The following is a 15,714-nucleotide window of genomic DNA, read 5'->3' on the forward strand; positions in this document are numbered from 1 at the left end:
GTGTCCTGCCTTTCATTTCCTCCCTGCTCCCTGTTACCACCCCCACATCAGAATGACTCAACAGACCATTCCACAATCTTAATTCAAAAGGTCTATCTTCTGCTGGCTTGCTATTTTCTTCCTTCAAAAAAAAGGATGGAGGCATCAAGCATATACTGGACTTCTGTCCAGTAAAATCCTTTCTAAGGAAAGACCAATATAAAAAAAACTCCTTTTCTCAGATTGGTGCAGCTCTGAACTCGGATGTCTGAATGTTCTCCCCCCAGGCTTGTAGTCCTCTTAATTTCATATACTAGTCTTCCTACCCCATAGGTGTTATTTGCAGTGTACAGTAGGGTCAGAACACTTCTAATTTGACACACTCAACTTCAGCATTACCTTGCTCTTAGTGGTTGCCCACCTTTTGGAGGTTTGGAATGCAGGAGTTTCCATACCTTGATGACTGGCTGCTAAAGTCAGCCTCCCCACTGTAAGTCATAGCTCTCCTCAGACAGCGGCCTGTCTCCTGATATGACATTGGTGAGCCGAAGGCCCATCTGCTTCTCACAAGGGCTTCCCTTCACTGGGCTTGTCCTAGACACTGTTGCTTGCTAGAACATTCTGTGGCAGCAGCATATCTGTGTGACTCAAGATGTGATCCTGCTGTTTCAGGCTGAATCCTAGGCCTTAGTTAAAATAGCTTGAAGCTTCTTGAATTTCCAAGTGGCATATGCAGCTCTAGATGTGGAATTTCAGGTTCCCGTGGGCTACACATTACTGGTGCCGTTCAGACTTCCTGCATTATCTCCAGTGCAATATAAATGATCTTCAGTGGTGGATGAAGAGCAGTAATCTGACCTGCAGCACACCGTTCTCCCTGCCCCATGCAGACGCCTCAATTGTGACTGAAGGGTCACCGCAGGGTTTGGGGTTCGCCTAGGGGAGGTGGAGAGTACAGGCCAGTGGTCTCCTGCAGAGAGCAAGGTCGACATAAATCATCTGGAGCCCTGAGGAAGTCACCTTGCTCTAAAAGTCTTCCTCCCATCCATCAAGGGAGTCTGGTGTGGGTCCTTACTTGCAACACAACTGCTGTGAGATATTGTAACAAGCCAGGCAGATAGCAGTCATGAAAACACTGTTTTCAGAGATGCTTGGATCACCTGAATAACTTTCTGGTTGCGAACCATTTGCCAGGATCCCAGAATGCCTGAGCAGATGTCTGATGACCACAAGTGGAGTCTGCATCTGGAGGTGGGGCAACTTGTATTTCTTCATTGGGGTACACCTTGGCATGATTTGTTCCTGACAGATGGGACTGCTTCATTTCAGAACTCCGGTGCACTAGGATTTCCTCCAAGGAAGTCATTAGGGGATGTATTCTTTTGAAGGTAGAATTCAAGACCTCCATAAGCATTTCTGCCACTACTTCTCCTTCCGCAAGTTCTGAGGAACATCAGGATAGACCATGCCAGCCCCATCTTAAACACCCGTTGTGAGTCAGAAGTGTACAGTAACCAGAGATCCTGAGCAGTTGTCCTTCGACCTGGTTGCCACTTAGGGAGGACCTCCTCTCACAACAGTGGAGGGTCAAGCAAGCACCTGAAAATCTATATCATACCCCTCCATGCATGAAGATTGAACAGCAGCAGCTACATGTGTAAAGTGTGGCATCCCAGCATCCTTCGACAAACTCCCTCTATGCTGGGAGAAATATGTTGCTTGATGTGGTGCTCGTCCTACTGACTCACTGCAGGGCAAACTTTCAGGTATTTTTAATGTTGTTGGCCAATCAATGTCTTGCTGTGGGCATTGGCACTGTTAAGGGTCATCTGTTTGCCCTTTTAGCCATATTGTGTTTGCCTGATTGGATCACCTGTTGTGATACTTTTCATCAAAGGTCTGACTTGCATGTTTCCCCCACAGCTATTTGGGACTTGAGCTTGGTATTGTCATTTACTATGTGTACATCTTTTCAGCTGATGCCGAGCTGCTCACTGCAGCTACTGCTGCTCAAAACGGTTATCCTCAGTGCCCTCAGCTCTCTATAATTTCTCTGTAGCAAAGAAAGTGAAGAGAATGCAAAATTACTCCGTCAAGGTGTATTGGTCTTTTGCATCAACATTTCCTATGTGCTGGCCGTGAAGCAAACCTTGATGGACAGCTGACTCATTTCACCAGGGTCAAAGCTGCTAAGACACCATTGCTGGGTGGGGTTGTCAGTGTGCTAGACGTCTGCCTGGCTGCAGCATGAGCTCACACATAACTACTCTCTTGACAGTTATGGCAGGATGCCACTATGCACGCTCAATCCTTGAAGACTTTCTCATCTGTCCACTCTTCCAACTCTTAACCGTACTGGAGATACTACTGTGGTATCTGTTCTAAAAGTGAGGAATCTGCAGTTAAAAGCATCCATCACAAGAGCAACATGCTTACCTTCAGTAATGTTCTTTCTATTGGACACAAGCTCACAGCCCTCTCTCCTACCCTTTCAGTGTAGTCGACTCCTGTACATCATATGTCCCCAAGTTAGAAATCTGCACACTACCTACAATTTGTTCGAAGAGCTGTGGGCCTACAGGCGCAAAAGGAAAATGATTGAGAAACTGACATCACCGTACAGGTGTGACCCTTATATGCAGCGCCACTCAGTTACTTCTGGGGCAGTACAGTCTCCTCCCATAGCAACACTATGCCACCTGCCACACTGACCTTGTGGCAGGAGTAGTATCTACCAGAAAGAACATTACTGAATGCAAATTCCTTGTTCAACAGTCTAATGGCATTGGGTGGGGTGTTTAGGACTTTTCTCCCATAAAATGGCCTTGGGGTAACCTGTATGTTCGAGGCATATGAGCTGCAGATTCTACATTTTGCATTAGATCGCCACCTGGTGTTGGGCTCGGATGATTGCATGTTGTCGTCTTGGAAGAAGTCTTTTGTAGTCACGAGATACGTGACTCCTCCCTTGGACGATAGTGCGCATTGGCATCTGCTCAATCCTTAGATTGTTTTTTCCGCCACTGGGTTCGGATGAAATTTTTCCACTCCAGTTAGAAATCTACTTTTCAAGTACTTCGACGTGTAAAAACGTATTCAAACTTCACCGTAACTACTTTCGAAATCGACAAACATCTCGACTCCATCAGCTCGATGCGGGCCGTAGAGCCTATCCACGCCGTGAGGCCTACACCTCATGGAAAGGACGCCATTCAAAAGATGTCCCAAGTGTGGAGCAAAGTTTCCACGCAATGACCACCACGAGGTCTGTAACTTGTGCTTATCGCCAGAACACGACGAATTCAGCTGTACAGCATGCGCGTCCTTTCGATCCAAGAAAACCATTCGAGATCAAAGGGCCCATCAACACGACATGCAGAGATCAGTTCCAGAACCAGTGGATATTTTCGACGAAGAGGTTCCACTCGTTCCCGAAGAAGTTTCAGATGATCTCTAAATCGTTGTATCAGGGCAGACGACTCAGATGACTCCATACCATTCGGTCAACGCGTGAGTACTACTTGCCCAGCCCCATAACCAGCACCCAAATCGAAGGCAAAGGTAAACACTCAACCTCCGGGGCCCAGTCGCGACCGAAAAACCACTTCGAAAGCCCCGCCATTGAGCCTGGCTCTGAAGAAAATACTCAAGCCTTCCGGTAGCTCCTTACCGAGCAAGCTGCATGTGCCGATCACACCACCTCCCTCTGCACCGAAACCAAAAGAAGTCTCGGCTCCGAAACCTTCGACCTCAAAAGACAAACCGATGAAGCCAGCGTCCGATGCCTCTAAGCCGACGACACCAGCTTCCACTCCGAAGCCATCATCTTCGGTATCTAAACCTACAGGGCCTGATTCCGATGCGCTCAAGCCCTCGAAACAGCCTACGACGCCGAAAACAACACTTCTGGTGCCGAAATCTACGCCAAAGGACACAGTAATTACTCCTAAGGCTAAAGACCAGCAGCAACCACGCCCCGAACCGAAAAAAAATCGGCGCCGACAAATGTTCCGCAAGGAGAAGACCTTTTTCAACCTGATCCTCTACAAAAGAGCTACATTGACCCAAAGACAGGTCATGTAATCACTACACCACACAGGAAGAGGAAATTGGACACATCACCTGAAGTGCCTGTCAAGAAGAAGGAATCTGCTACATCTCCTATGCACCCTTCTCCTTCTCCTTCATCTCCTGTTCCTCCTAACATTTCACCTCCAATTTCTCCTGAACACTCTCCTCTTCATTCACCTCAAAATGATAAGTATAGTCTAGGGGGAGGGGTAGACCCAGATATTCCCATTTACCCTATTGATGATCCAGACTGGGAGTACCCAAACCCACAAGATGTGCCAGATTTTCCTGACCCACAGTCATATCCATCAAAGCCTTCTCCCCCAGAAGATATTAGTTTTGGGCACTTGCTGAACAGGGCTGCCATTTACCATGGGGTCACCATGCATTCAGATGAGGCAGAGGAAGATATTTTGTTAGATACATTTGAACAATCGCAAAGGTCTGTTTAAATTCTTCCTATGATTAAAGGGGTCATCAAACATGCTCCAGAGGTATTTAAAGATCTTGTACGTGCTAGGATCCTAAACCCTAGAATTGAAAAAAGTACAGGCCTGCACCTGGGGATCCAGCCTACATTAAGGGACAACTAGCCTTAGATTCACTAGTTGTCTCCAATGCTAGAAAAAGAGCAAACTCACAGACGTCAAGGGAAGCACCTCCACCTGACAAAGAATCTAAGGTGGTAGATGCTTCAGGCAAGAGAATAGCTGCACAAGCTACCAATACATGGCGTATAGCTAACACACAAGCCCTCCTTGCAAGATACGACAGGGCTCATTATGACCAGTTAGAAACACTACTTCAACATCTACCTGACCAATATAAGGCGCAAGGAAACAACCTTATACAAGAAGGCAAGTTAGTTTCAAATGCCTCAATCAAGTGTGCACTTGATGTAGCAGATACTGCATCTAGAGCTGTAAACACTTGTGTACTACTTAGACGTCATGCGTGGTTACGCATTTCAGGATTTAAGCAGGAAGTGCAAACTACCATCTTAAGTCAGCCATTTAACCAACATCAATTGTTTGGACAGAGGTAGACACAGCACTTGAGAAAATGAAAAAAGATACAGATACAGGCAAATCTATGGTAGCTTTGCAGCCCACACAAGCTAGAGGCTCATTTCGTCGTCCCTTCTATAGAGGAGGCTCCAAGCAAACTAGAGCAGACAATACAGCTTCCTTCAAGTCCAATACACAAACATCCTCTAGTAAAGGATATTTTAGAGGAAGCTATAGAGGCAACAACAAGGGAAGAGGTCGGGGTAACAGTAATCGAACCTCTTCCACCACAAAACAGTGACTTCCCTCTGCTCCCCCAACAGCATTCCACCCCTGTGGGGGGCAGATTAACACAGTTCCTACCTGTCTGGAATTCCATCACAACAGACAGGTGGGTAAGACAAATTATCCAGCATGGCTACTGCCTCGAACTTACAGCTACCCCTCCAAACATACCACCCCAGGCAGCATCCAAGGTCTGTAGAACACCTTACTCTGCTCAAACAAGAAGTCCTATCACTTCTTCAAAAGTACGCTATAGAAATAGTTCATTTACAACATCAAGGAATAGGGGTTTACTCGCTGTATTTTCTAATACCCAAAAAGGACGGGACACTGAGACCAATTCTCGACCTCAGGCCCCTCAATCATTATATACAATCAGATCATTTTCATATGAACACTTTACAACCAGTACTCCCATTGCTGCAACAGGGCGACTTCCTTACAACACTTTATTTATTTATTTTCGAGATTTTTATTGCGCATACAAATATCCGGAGGTGTCTCGGCGCATATGAGAGCTAAAAAACGATCAGACAACAACTTAATGGTTAAACAGCCATGTTTTTAAGAGCCTACGGAAGCTCATCAGATTGGGGGCAGTTTTAATCGCCAATGGCAATAGATTCCACAATTTTGGTGTAGCCACCAGGAATCGTCTATCTCCCCATGTAGCAGTTCTTGTGCGAGGCACTGGAAGGAGGCAGGAGTTTGCGGATCTCAGCTGCCTCTTGGGGGTGTACAGCTGAAACGCTTCTGTCAGAAACCTAGGTCCGACGCCATGTACTGCCTTATAGGCAATGCACAGAGCCTTAAATCTAATTCGGCTCTCTACTTTTAGCCAGTGCAGATGACGAATGGCAGGAGTAGTGGACTGGCGACGGGGGATGTCAAGAAGAATCCTTGCAGCCGCATTCTGTATGGACTGCAGCTTCGCTAGGACATGTTTCTGAGTGTTTAGAAAGAGGGCGTTCCCGTAGTCAATTTTTGAAAATACTAGGGTGGAAACCAGGGTCTTCCCAGCTGAGGTGGGGAGGTAAGGTAGTAATTTTTTGATTTTCTTTAAGATGAAGAATGAGGATGACACAACCTTGTTGACGTGAAGGCTGAAAGACAACTTGCTATCAAAAATAACCCCCAGGTTTCTAACCTTTTCTACCGGGACAGGTGGAGAGCCCAGCTGGACAGGCCACCAGATGGAAGACCATTCCGGGGAAAGCTTACCGAAAGTCATGATCTCGGTTTTGTCCGAGTTGAGCCTCAGTCAATTAGAGGCCACCCAAGTGCTAACAGCAAGCATGGCCTTTTGGAAATTAGCTGCCACCACTGGGCCGTCCTTATGGATTGCCAGGACCAGTTGGGTGTCATCTGCGTAGGATGTAAGTCGCAGTCCATGGGCCTTTATTACCCTCGCTAAGTCCGCTACATAGATATTAAATAGCGTGGGACTTAGCGAGGAGCCCTGTGGGACTCCGCAATGGAGTGCAGAGACAGGAGAGTAGAAATCACCCAACTTCACTGTCTGGGTACGGTTGGCCAGGAAAGATGAAATGAGATCCCTGGCCATGCCGTTTATCCCCAGGGCTGCGACACGGTCGACCAAAATAGCATGGTCGACCGTGTCAAAGGCCGCAGACAGATCCAAGAGAATCAGGACAGCCACACCTCCCTGATCCATAATGGCTCTAATCTCATCTGAGCCATTCTAAAGGATGCCTACTTTCACATTCCTATACATCCTTCTCACCGGAAGTATCTACGGTTTGTACTAGAAGAACAGCATTATCAATTCAAAGTCCTTCTATTCGGGGTAACAACTGCACCAAGAGTATTCACAAAGTGCCTAGTAGTAGTAGCAGCACATCTCAGAAGACAACAGATACATGTCTTCCCTCATCTAGACGATTGGCTCATAAAACCCAAGTCATTCAATCAGTGTGTCCAACACACACATCAAACAATTCAAACATTGCACGACTTGAGGTTCACGATCAACTACACCAAGGCGCACCTACATCCCTCTCATGTACATCAATATTTAGGGGCTACAATAAACACGTCTACAGCTCTAGCGTATCCCAATCCAGCAAGGATACAGAGTATTCAAGCCTTAGTCATAAAGTTCCAATATCAACACTCTCTCCCAGCCAGAGTGTTCATGAGTAATAGGCATAATGGCTTCTTGCATTTTCATTGTACCATATGCAAGACTGCAAATGCGTCCATTGCAGGAATGTCTAGCACAACAGTGGAATCGGGCTCAAGGGCAACTAACAGACCTGGTGTTGGTGGACAGCCGCAGACATTGCTCTCTGCAGTGGTGGAACACCAAAAACTTGATAAAAGGGCGGCCGTTCCTCAAACCTGTTCCACAAATTGTACTCACAGCAGACGCATCTCACAGGATGGGGAGCCCATCTCCTACATCATACAACTCAAGGGCAATGGACCATCCAACAAAGGTCGCTATAATCCATCACCTAGAGCTGCTAGCAATATTCTTAGCACTCAAAACATTACAAGTACAAGTACAAAACAAAGCTGTCTTAATCCGGACGGACAACATGACAGCTATGTACTATATCCTAAAACAGGGGGGGGGGGGGGGGGGGGGGGGGGGGGGGGGGGCACTCTACAACTGTCCCAGCTTGCACAAAACATTTGGAGATGGGCCATTTCACAAAACATATATCTGTTAGCAGAACACCTTCCAGGAGTTCACAATCAGATAGCAGATCTGTTGAGTCGACAGACACAGCAAATTCACGAATGGTAACTACATCTGCAAGTTCTTCAACCATTCTTTCACAAGTGGGGTCATCCAGACAAAGATCCGTTCGCCACACACAAACGCAAAATGCCCAACCTTCGCCGCCAGGTTTCCACACCCGCTGTCCAAGGGCAATGCGATATGGATGAACTGGTCAGGCAGATTTGCGTATGCTTTTCCGCCACTACCACTAGTAGTACGCAAGCTCCGACAGTCTCTTAAATTGATCCTGGTAGCTCCCACATGGGCACGCCAATTGTGGTTCACCGCACTGCTAGAACTATCTAGTTCCACACCAAAAGCTATGTCTGACACCATCCCTGCTAACACAGAACTATGGAGGCATCAAACATCCAGATCCAAATCAACTGAATCTGGCGATCTGGCTCTTGAAGTCTTAGAGTTTGGTTATCTTAACCTACCACCAGACTGTATGAGCATCATTAAGGAGGTCAGGAGACCTACTACTAGAGCTTGCTATGCTGCTAAATGGAAAACATTTGCCATTTATTGCAACAATAACCAAATTGAGCCCCTGGATGCTTCTATACAAAATATAATTTGCTACCTTCTACATTTACAAAGATGTTACTTGGCATATTCATCTATACGCCTAAATCTTGCAGCAATTGCAGCATATTTACAAAATAGACAACATCTGTCTCTGTTTAGAGTGGCAGCTATTAAAGCATTTATGGAAGGATTAAAAAGAATCATTCCCCCCAGGTTACCACCCTCTCCAGAGTGGAACCTAAACATTGTTCTTATAAAGCTCATGGGACCACCATTTGAACCTCTACAAAATGTGAACTGCAATTCCTCACATGGAAAACAGCTTTCCTTATTGCTATTACCTCTCTTAGGAGAGTAAGTGAGATACAGGCTTTTACTATACAACGACCATTCTTACAATTACACCGTAAAAAGGTGGTTCTAAGAACGAATCCTAAATTCCTTCCAAAAGTCATTACTCCTTTTCATTTAAACCAATCTGTAGAGTTACCTGTGTATTTCCAAAACCCTGACTCTGTAGCAGAAAGAGCTCTACACACACTAGACGTTAAGAGCTCTTCTTTATTATATAGATAGGACCAAATCCTTTTGTAAAACAAAGCAATTGTTTGTATCTTTCTCTCCACCACATAAAGGCAAACCCATCTCTAAAGCTGGAATTGCAAGGTGGATTGTAAAATGTATACAAATATGCTATCAAAAAGCAAAACTTACATTAACAGTTCCTCCTAGAGCATACTCCACACGCCTCTATGGCTTTCTTAGGGAACATTCCCCTAGAAGACATCTGCAAGGCAGCAACATGGTCTACAACACACTCCTTCACTAAACACTACTCTGTTGATGTGCAAGCCACGCAGCAAGCTGCAATAGGCCAAGCTGTTCTAAAACCTCTTTCAAACTACCGCAACGGATACAGGTGACCACCGCTAGGGGAGACACTGCTGCACAGTCGATGCAAAGTGTAGAATCTGCAGCTCATATGCCTCAAACCGAAAATGCTACTTACCAGTATGCTTCTGTTCTTGGCATGTAGAGCTGCAGAGTAATACACGCCCTCCCGCCTCCCCAGGATCTGTATTTTTTTCTAGTTTTATCATAATTAGATATACACGCATGGACATCCTTTACTTTACTTGTACTAACTCCATCATTTCCCATCATGGCGAAAAACAATCTAAGGATGGAGCCGATGCCCATGCGCACTATCGTCCAAGGGAGGAGTCACCTGTCTTGTGACTACAAAAGGCTTCTTCCAAGACGACAACAACATGCTATCATCCAAGCCCAACACCTGGTGACGATCTAATGCAAAGTGTAGTACTCTGCAGCTCTACATGCCAAGAACAGATGCATACTGGTAAGTAGCATTTTCCTACCCAGGTCATGTCCGTCTGTCATAAGTTAGTGTTTTGTAGTGTGACATCTCTTCTAGAGTCGCATGCTGTGCATAATTCCTCTGTTTTGTTTTTGGTTCCCGAAGTGTTGGTAGACAAAACTGGTCACTGCTCTAGGGAGTCTAGATAGATTGAGCCTATGCATAGCAGCAAATGCCCCTGTATGTGCCCACCCTTTTAGATTCTTCATGTTTCCTCTGCTTCTGTCCTTCAATGGTAAGGTGGGACAGTCGCATGTAAATCTAGAAGATCTTCAAGCTGTAAAACCATTATTATAGGTCAGTAAGTTGTTACTTTTGCAGTGTTAAGTTCCTTCTAGATTCAAACAGTGTGCATACATATTATAGTTCTTCATACAAAGGGGATCTGAGGGAATTTTAACGACCAGAATGCTACAGCCCTCAACCATAACAGTTACCAACAATAGAGTAGCATTCGGTCACAATCTCAAAGGAGATAAGAATCAATGCCTAAAAGTGTGAAAGATTTACTAGCAGGAGTCGTTCACTGGGCACTCTCAGACCTACTGATAGTGTTCCCATCAGGCAACCGACCTGTTCCGCCCTTCATCATTTGGGACAAACATCTTGAGGCTCGCTGGAAGTTGCTCAGTGAGCGAGCGCGCACAATTGTGCTCTATTCGTATTTCATGCCCCAATGGTTAACATTGGTGAGGGGTAGGTAACAAGGGTTGCTTACAAGCAGTGCAAAAAAGTGAAATTAACCAAATTAATTAAATGCAAACGGTGGTGGTGCCATTAAAATAGGGTAAAGGAAGGAAAAAAATTTAATAAGGACCTTCCCTTCCCAATATTCAAAACAGTGAAAGAGAGGTAGCATTAACAAATAACTACCATGACAGTTCTTTTGGTCGACATGTTTCTGCAGTTTTATACCTTGGGCCCAGAGGTCACCTACTGCTTCTTCAGGACCTATTCATTCTACTGCTTGTAGTGAAATCAATATGGAAAAGAAAAATAAAGTGTAAACTATATCACCTTCTTTTCTCCTTTTATTAGGGAGAGTAACGCCTCACCTCACCCGGCATCAGCGCAGGTAGCAGGGAGCCCCGCTCTGTGGGAGATAGTACATTGATAAAAACATAGGCATAACGTAAGGAGGAAGCACCTGCACACGAGGGTCGACCCCCCAGGATTCTTTTTTTGACTGAACATGTCTTGCCGAGGATAACCTCGTCTCCATTGTAAAAGCTTGAGGGATGTTAATCATTGTTGGTGCTCAAGCGTTTGGATTCTTTCTTAACTGTATATGTATTTACGAGGAAAACCTCGACTCCATTATAAAAGCTTAAGGAATGCTACTCATTGTTAGTGCATAACCCTTAATAGAGCCCCGCCCGCATTCTAGCCGGTTGGCGTTATTACACCAGGTTTACAATCTAAATAGCAGGCGTGCTCGGGTGTTCGGTTGACTGTACACACCACGCCTCCCCAAAGACACTGCACTCTTTTTGCCATCACCCTCTTGCCCAGTCACTCACCTGCCCGTCAGTACTCCAGACGTCCTTCTGGGCTGTCTGTGGGAGGTACAGGACGGGCAGGAAGTACCGCTATTTACCTCTGTCGGCTTCCCCCATTCCTCCGGTGGCGGCATGACGTCATCACGCTGCGTCAAGGAGTCATGGGGGCTGTAGTTTCAAGCGCGGCTAGTGGTTCTAATGTCTAGTAATGTTGCGCTAAACTCCAACTCACTAGTCTTTGCAATAATGCCTACTGTGAAAGACATAGAAAGCAACTAGACTTACATGGAAGTTTAAACCTAGAGTAAAATTCACAAATGTAAAAAAACGAGTTAGAGTTACTCTACGAGTGGGATTCTCTTATAGCAGGACTCAACTCTACCAAAAGAATCGTAAGGTAATCTCAGACCCTCTACAAGTGCATGCCTCATAGCTCTCTTTAGGATACTTGTATTCTCGATCCTGAAGTATTATGAGACTCATCTCAAGTCGTCACGACGGACCATATATTCAGAACGAGGGACCTATTGCTAGGTTTTATAAGGACATCCATGGAATGTCTTCGTTCAGTCCTTCTTTATCCGTCATAAGCTTATGCACCCATTTTTGTTCAGGTCGGTTGCCTGATGGGAACACTATCAGTAGGTCTGAGAGTGCCCAGTGAACGACTCCTGCTAGTAAATCTTTCACACTTTTAGGCATTGATTCTTATCTCCTTTGAGATTGTGACCGAATGCTACTCTATTGTTGGTAACTACATATTATAGTTGCCTTCTTTAGAGCGGACTCTTTGAAGGAGTGGATGTCAACAAATGTGTTAGTACTGATGTTCTCACTGCTACCTCCTTGAATGAATCTATCTTCACATCCTGCGAAAATGTGCTTTGAGGACTATGTTGGAGGACTGTGTGGTTACCTTACATATGTTCTGTATTGTTGCAGTGAATATGAATGCTAGTGTGGCCCTCCTGGAGTGTGAGCTAGTTTAGCTTCTAGGCAGCTGGCAAACAAGTGCTCATGGTTTTCACTATCCATCCATCTACCACGAATATATGACATTACTAGGCGTACTAATACCATGCGTGCCATTACAAAGCAGGTATATCTGAAAGACTATTCGTTATGGATTCCTTACCTTCGAATTACCTCCAGGCAGCAGACTGGATCTGGAGAATTATTCTTCAGCAGTACTCCTGCGCGTCGGTAGGTAGCATTGGTCGACTCTGCATTCGTCGTTCGCATTGCGATTGCCGGAAGGATGTTGCGATATCTACGTAGACGCCGCCGATGCACGCCGACGTCAGGTTTTTTTTTTCCGTGCCAGCCAGCGCAGATCTGGAGAGAGCGGTTCCCTTAGTCTTTTTTGACTAGTTATTTTGACTTTTTGTCAACTTCATTTTTCAAGGAGTCAGCCTCCTGGTGCAAGTAATATCCCATCAACAAACCAGCTTCAAACCTTGTGACTTCTGTCACAAGTTGATGTTGGTCACAGACCCACATCTCCTGTGCCTCTGGAGCCAGACCACGACCCGAGGTTGTGCTCCGACGGCCGGGCCATGAACCCGAAGTCTTTGCGGGAGGTCCTGACAGCTTCTTGAGGCCCGGCAGTCAGCGGTGCGCCGTTCTAGGTCCTGGTTGAAAGGGAGGTCGCGGGACCGGTCGCGGAGTCACCACTATCACTCCTCTTCGAAGTTTTCGTCTTCGGGTAAGTCGAAGCACAAGAACAAGGCAAAGAAGCACTATCACTATTCGCCTCCTCCCCATCCGTCGACTGATGCAGGATACAGATGTTTGTCATCCTTTGGCTCCGTTGCTGAGCCTGTTGAGTCGGTTTCGAGCTTCCCTTTCACGGGTGCCAGGGCGACCCCTGCCCAACTACGTAGCTTTTATAAAGCCCTCCACTCCATTTTTGGGCTGCCCGACTCCGCCGGCGCAACTTTGGGCCCCGGGGACTCGGCTGGGGGTTCTAGGCTTTCGATGCTGGCGGCTTCAGGGCCCCCAGGGATCCAGGCCTCGATCCGGATCGGCACTGGTTGATCTTACGACACCTCCTCAGACACCTCTGCACTCTCCAAGGCCGGTTGGGTCTTCAGCTGGTATCGACCCCGGCCTCCTCCACATAGACACGGAGCCAGACCGGCGTTGACGGAGTCCGGTAACGGCGCCGGCTGGTAATTTTGTACCTGTGTTGACCCTTTGCTGATCTGCGGGTATACCCGGATCCAATTATGTTACTTTGCATTAAAAAAATATATAAATTCAATCAAATAAAACTAAAGTTTACAGGGACGTTAAAGTTGGTTTCACGTTTTACCCACACAAAACCATAGAAATTCAGCAGTTATAGTTGTGCGTATCTGAAAAACCTATAACTCATGCAGTTAAGTAATTTTAGGCCACTAGTTTTAGTTTCTTAACATAAGTATAACTGTTAAATTTCTATGATTTTGTATGGGTAAAACGTGAACCTAACTAACGTCCGTGTAACCTCTGTGTGTTTGTGTGTGTGTGTGTGTGTGTGTGTGTGTGTGTGTGTGTGTGTGCGCGTGTGTACGGTTTGCTCCCCTGTTTATGATTTGTTTACTGTGCTGCAGAGATAGTGCAGGTCTGGATTTCCGGAATTCTTTTGAATCTGATTTGTTATATAAATGGTAAACAAAACATTATGAAGAAAGATCAACTCTGTTGAGAACAAGTAGTCAATAGCAACTGAAGTTAAAATACTCCTTTTGTAAGCTTCTTAGCCTCCTTCCTTTTCTGTTTTCAGCTGTGCAGTCAACACAACAAACCATGCCTCCCAGTGCAACAACGGCTGCAAATCCTGGTGGACTTTCTCCTGACATTCTAAAAATTCTTCAAGGAAAAGATGTACCTACAGTGACTTCAATCCTGAGCAGACTAGCACAATATTATCCTCCACTTCAAAGTAAGACTATGAATCACTTTAAAGCGTATCCCTTTTTATAACATAAGTTTTTAAAAAGTTTGTATGTTTGGGAAAGAAGTTGATTTCTGTATACACTATAAACTGGTGTTTTGCTTTTTGCAGTTTTGATTATATACATAAACTCTTGGTCATAACAACATTTTCAGTTCTGAAATTGTTGCACAACTGAATGTAAAAATTCCTAGCTTACATGAAGGAGCTTTACAATTCTATTAAGTTCACATTAATATTGAAATATTATATTCTAATTTAAGACCCTGATTACAAGTTCAGGTGTTATTTTTTGCACCTGATAAATAACAAAGCCACAGGTGCGTTATTTATCAACTGTGATTAATAACATCTATCACAAGTAGCTGGGGAATAACTTGAGGATTTCGGGGTTTAATGCACCAAAATCCACATGATACAGTAAATACCAAGTGTTTTTCCACTGTTTGATTTCTGCTGATTTGATCGGCTGAAATTTAATGAAAGTTGTGATTTATTGCATCCTATAACTAGGGAATGCGTTAAATGCCTTCCAACTCGTAATTCCAAGCCGTGCACAAACAGGGGTTTAATCACAGTTCTGAATGTAACAACCAACTAGTAAAACGGGGACTAAGGCTTAGAAAATGCAAATTCAGAGTTTGCTACCCACCCAAAACACCACACCAAGAATAGGCTTAAACTTGAAACATTACTGTAACGTGGACTCACCGTACCAATCCGCAGACCTCATGATGTCTTTTACTCCTCTTTCCGCCTTGGATGCTAGAACTTGTCTCACAGAGAGAGCAGCAAAAAATAATGTAGCAATGCCCACATCCTACATAAGCATCTAGCACACAAGGGCAAAATGTAAAATGATACAAGTGCCCTGGAACACAAAGATCTTGTAACCTTTTCATATCTTCTGATATCTCTCAAAGCACAGGGCTCTCCTGCCAATTGTGAACATAGCGCTGAAAATGGCAAATAAGGTGCTATTAATCCATAGCCTGTACGTCTCAAATCATTTTGTAGGTATAGGAAAGGTCCCCTTTTTTGCATGGTTACCCCCCACGTTTTGCCAGATATCTGATGTACTTTGACTGAATGTGCACTGGGTCCCGCCAATCCGGTTCCCAATGCCTGTTGTTTTTTTTTTTTTTAACCAAAACTGTTCCTTTGTTTCAACAATTGCCACACCTGTGATCACCTATAAGTCCCTTGTAAAAGGTACCATTGGTACCAAGGGCCTTGTGACCAGAGAGGGTCTCAAAAGCCTGCAGCATGTATTGTGC

General features: G+C 45.2%; 1 protein-coding gene across 2 annotated transcripts in view; it reads left to right on the plus strand.

The window, feature by feature from the left end:
* LOC147722937 (uncharacterized) overlaps positions 1-15,714 on the plus strand; it is a 417,291-nt gene that overhangs the window by 361,370 nt on the left and 40,207 nt on the right. For both annotated transcript variants that reach the window (XM_086965333.1, XM_086965332.1), the window contains exon 14: positions 14,267-14,425. In XM_086965333.1, the coding sequence (XP_086821459.1) occupies positions 14,267-14,425 (159 nt within the window). The remainder of the gene's footprint in view (positions 1-14,266; positions 14,426-15,714) is intronic.

This window comes from Lissotriton vulgaris, chromosome 4_1 (assembly GCF_964263255.1).
Source record: "Lissotriton vulgaris chromosome 4_1, aLisVul1.2, whole genome shotgun sequence".
Lineage (NCBI taxonomy): Eukaryota > Metazoa > Chordata > Amphibia > Caudata > Salamandridae > Lissotriton > Lissotriton vulgaris.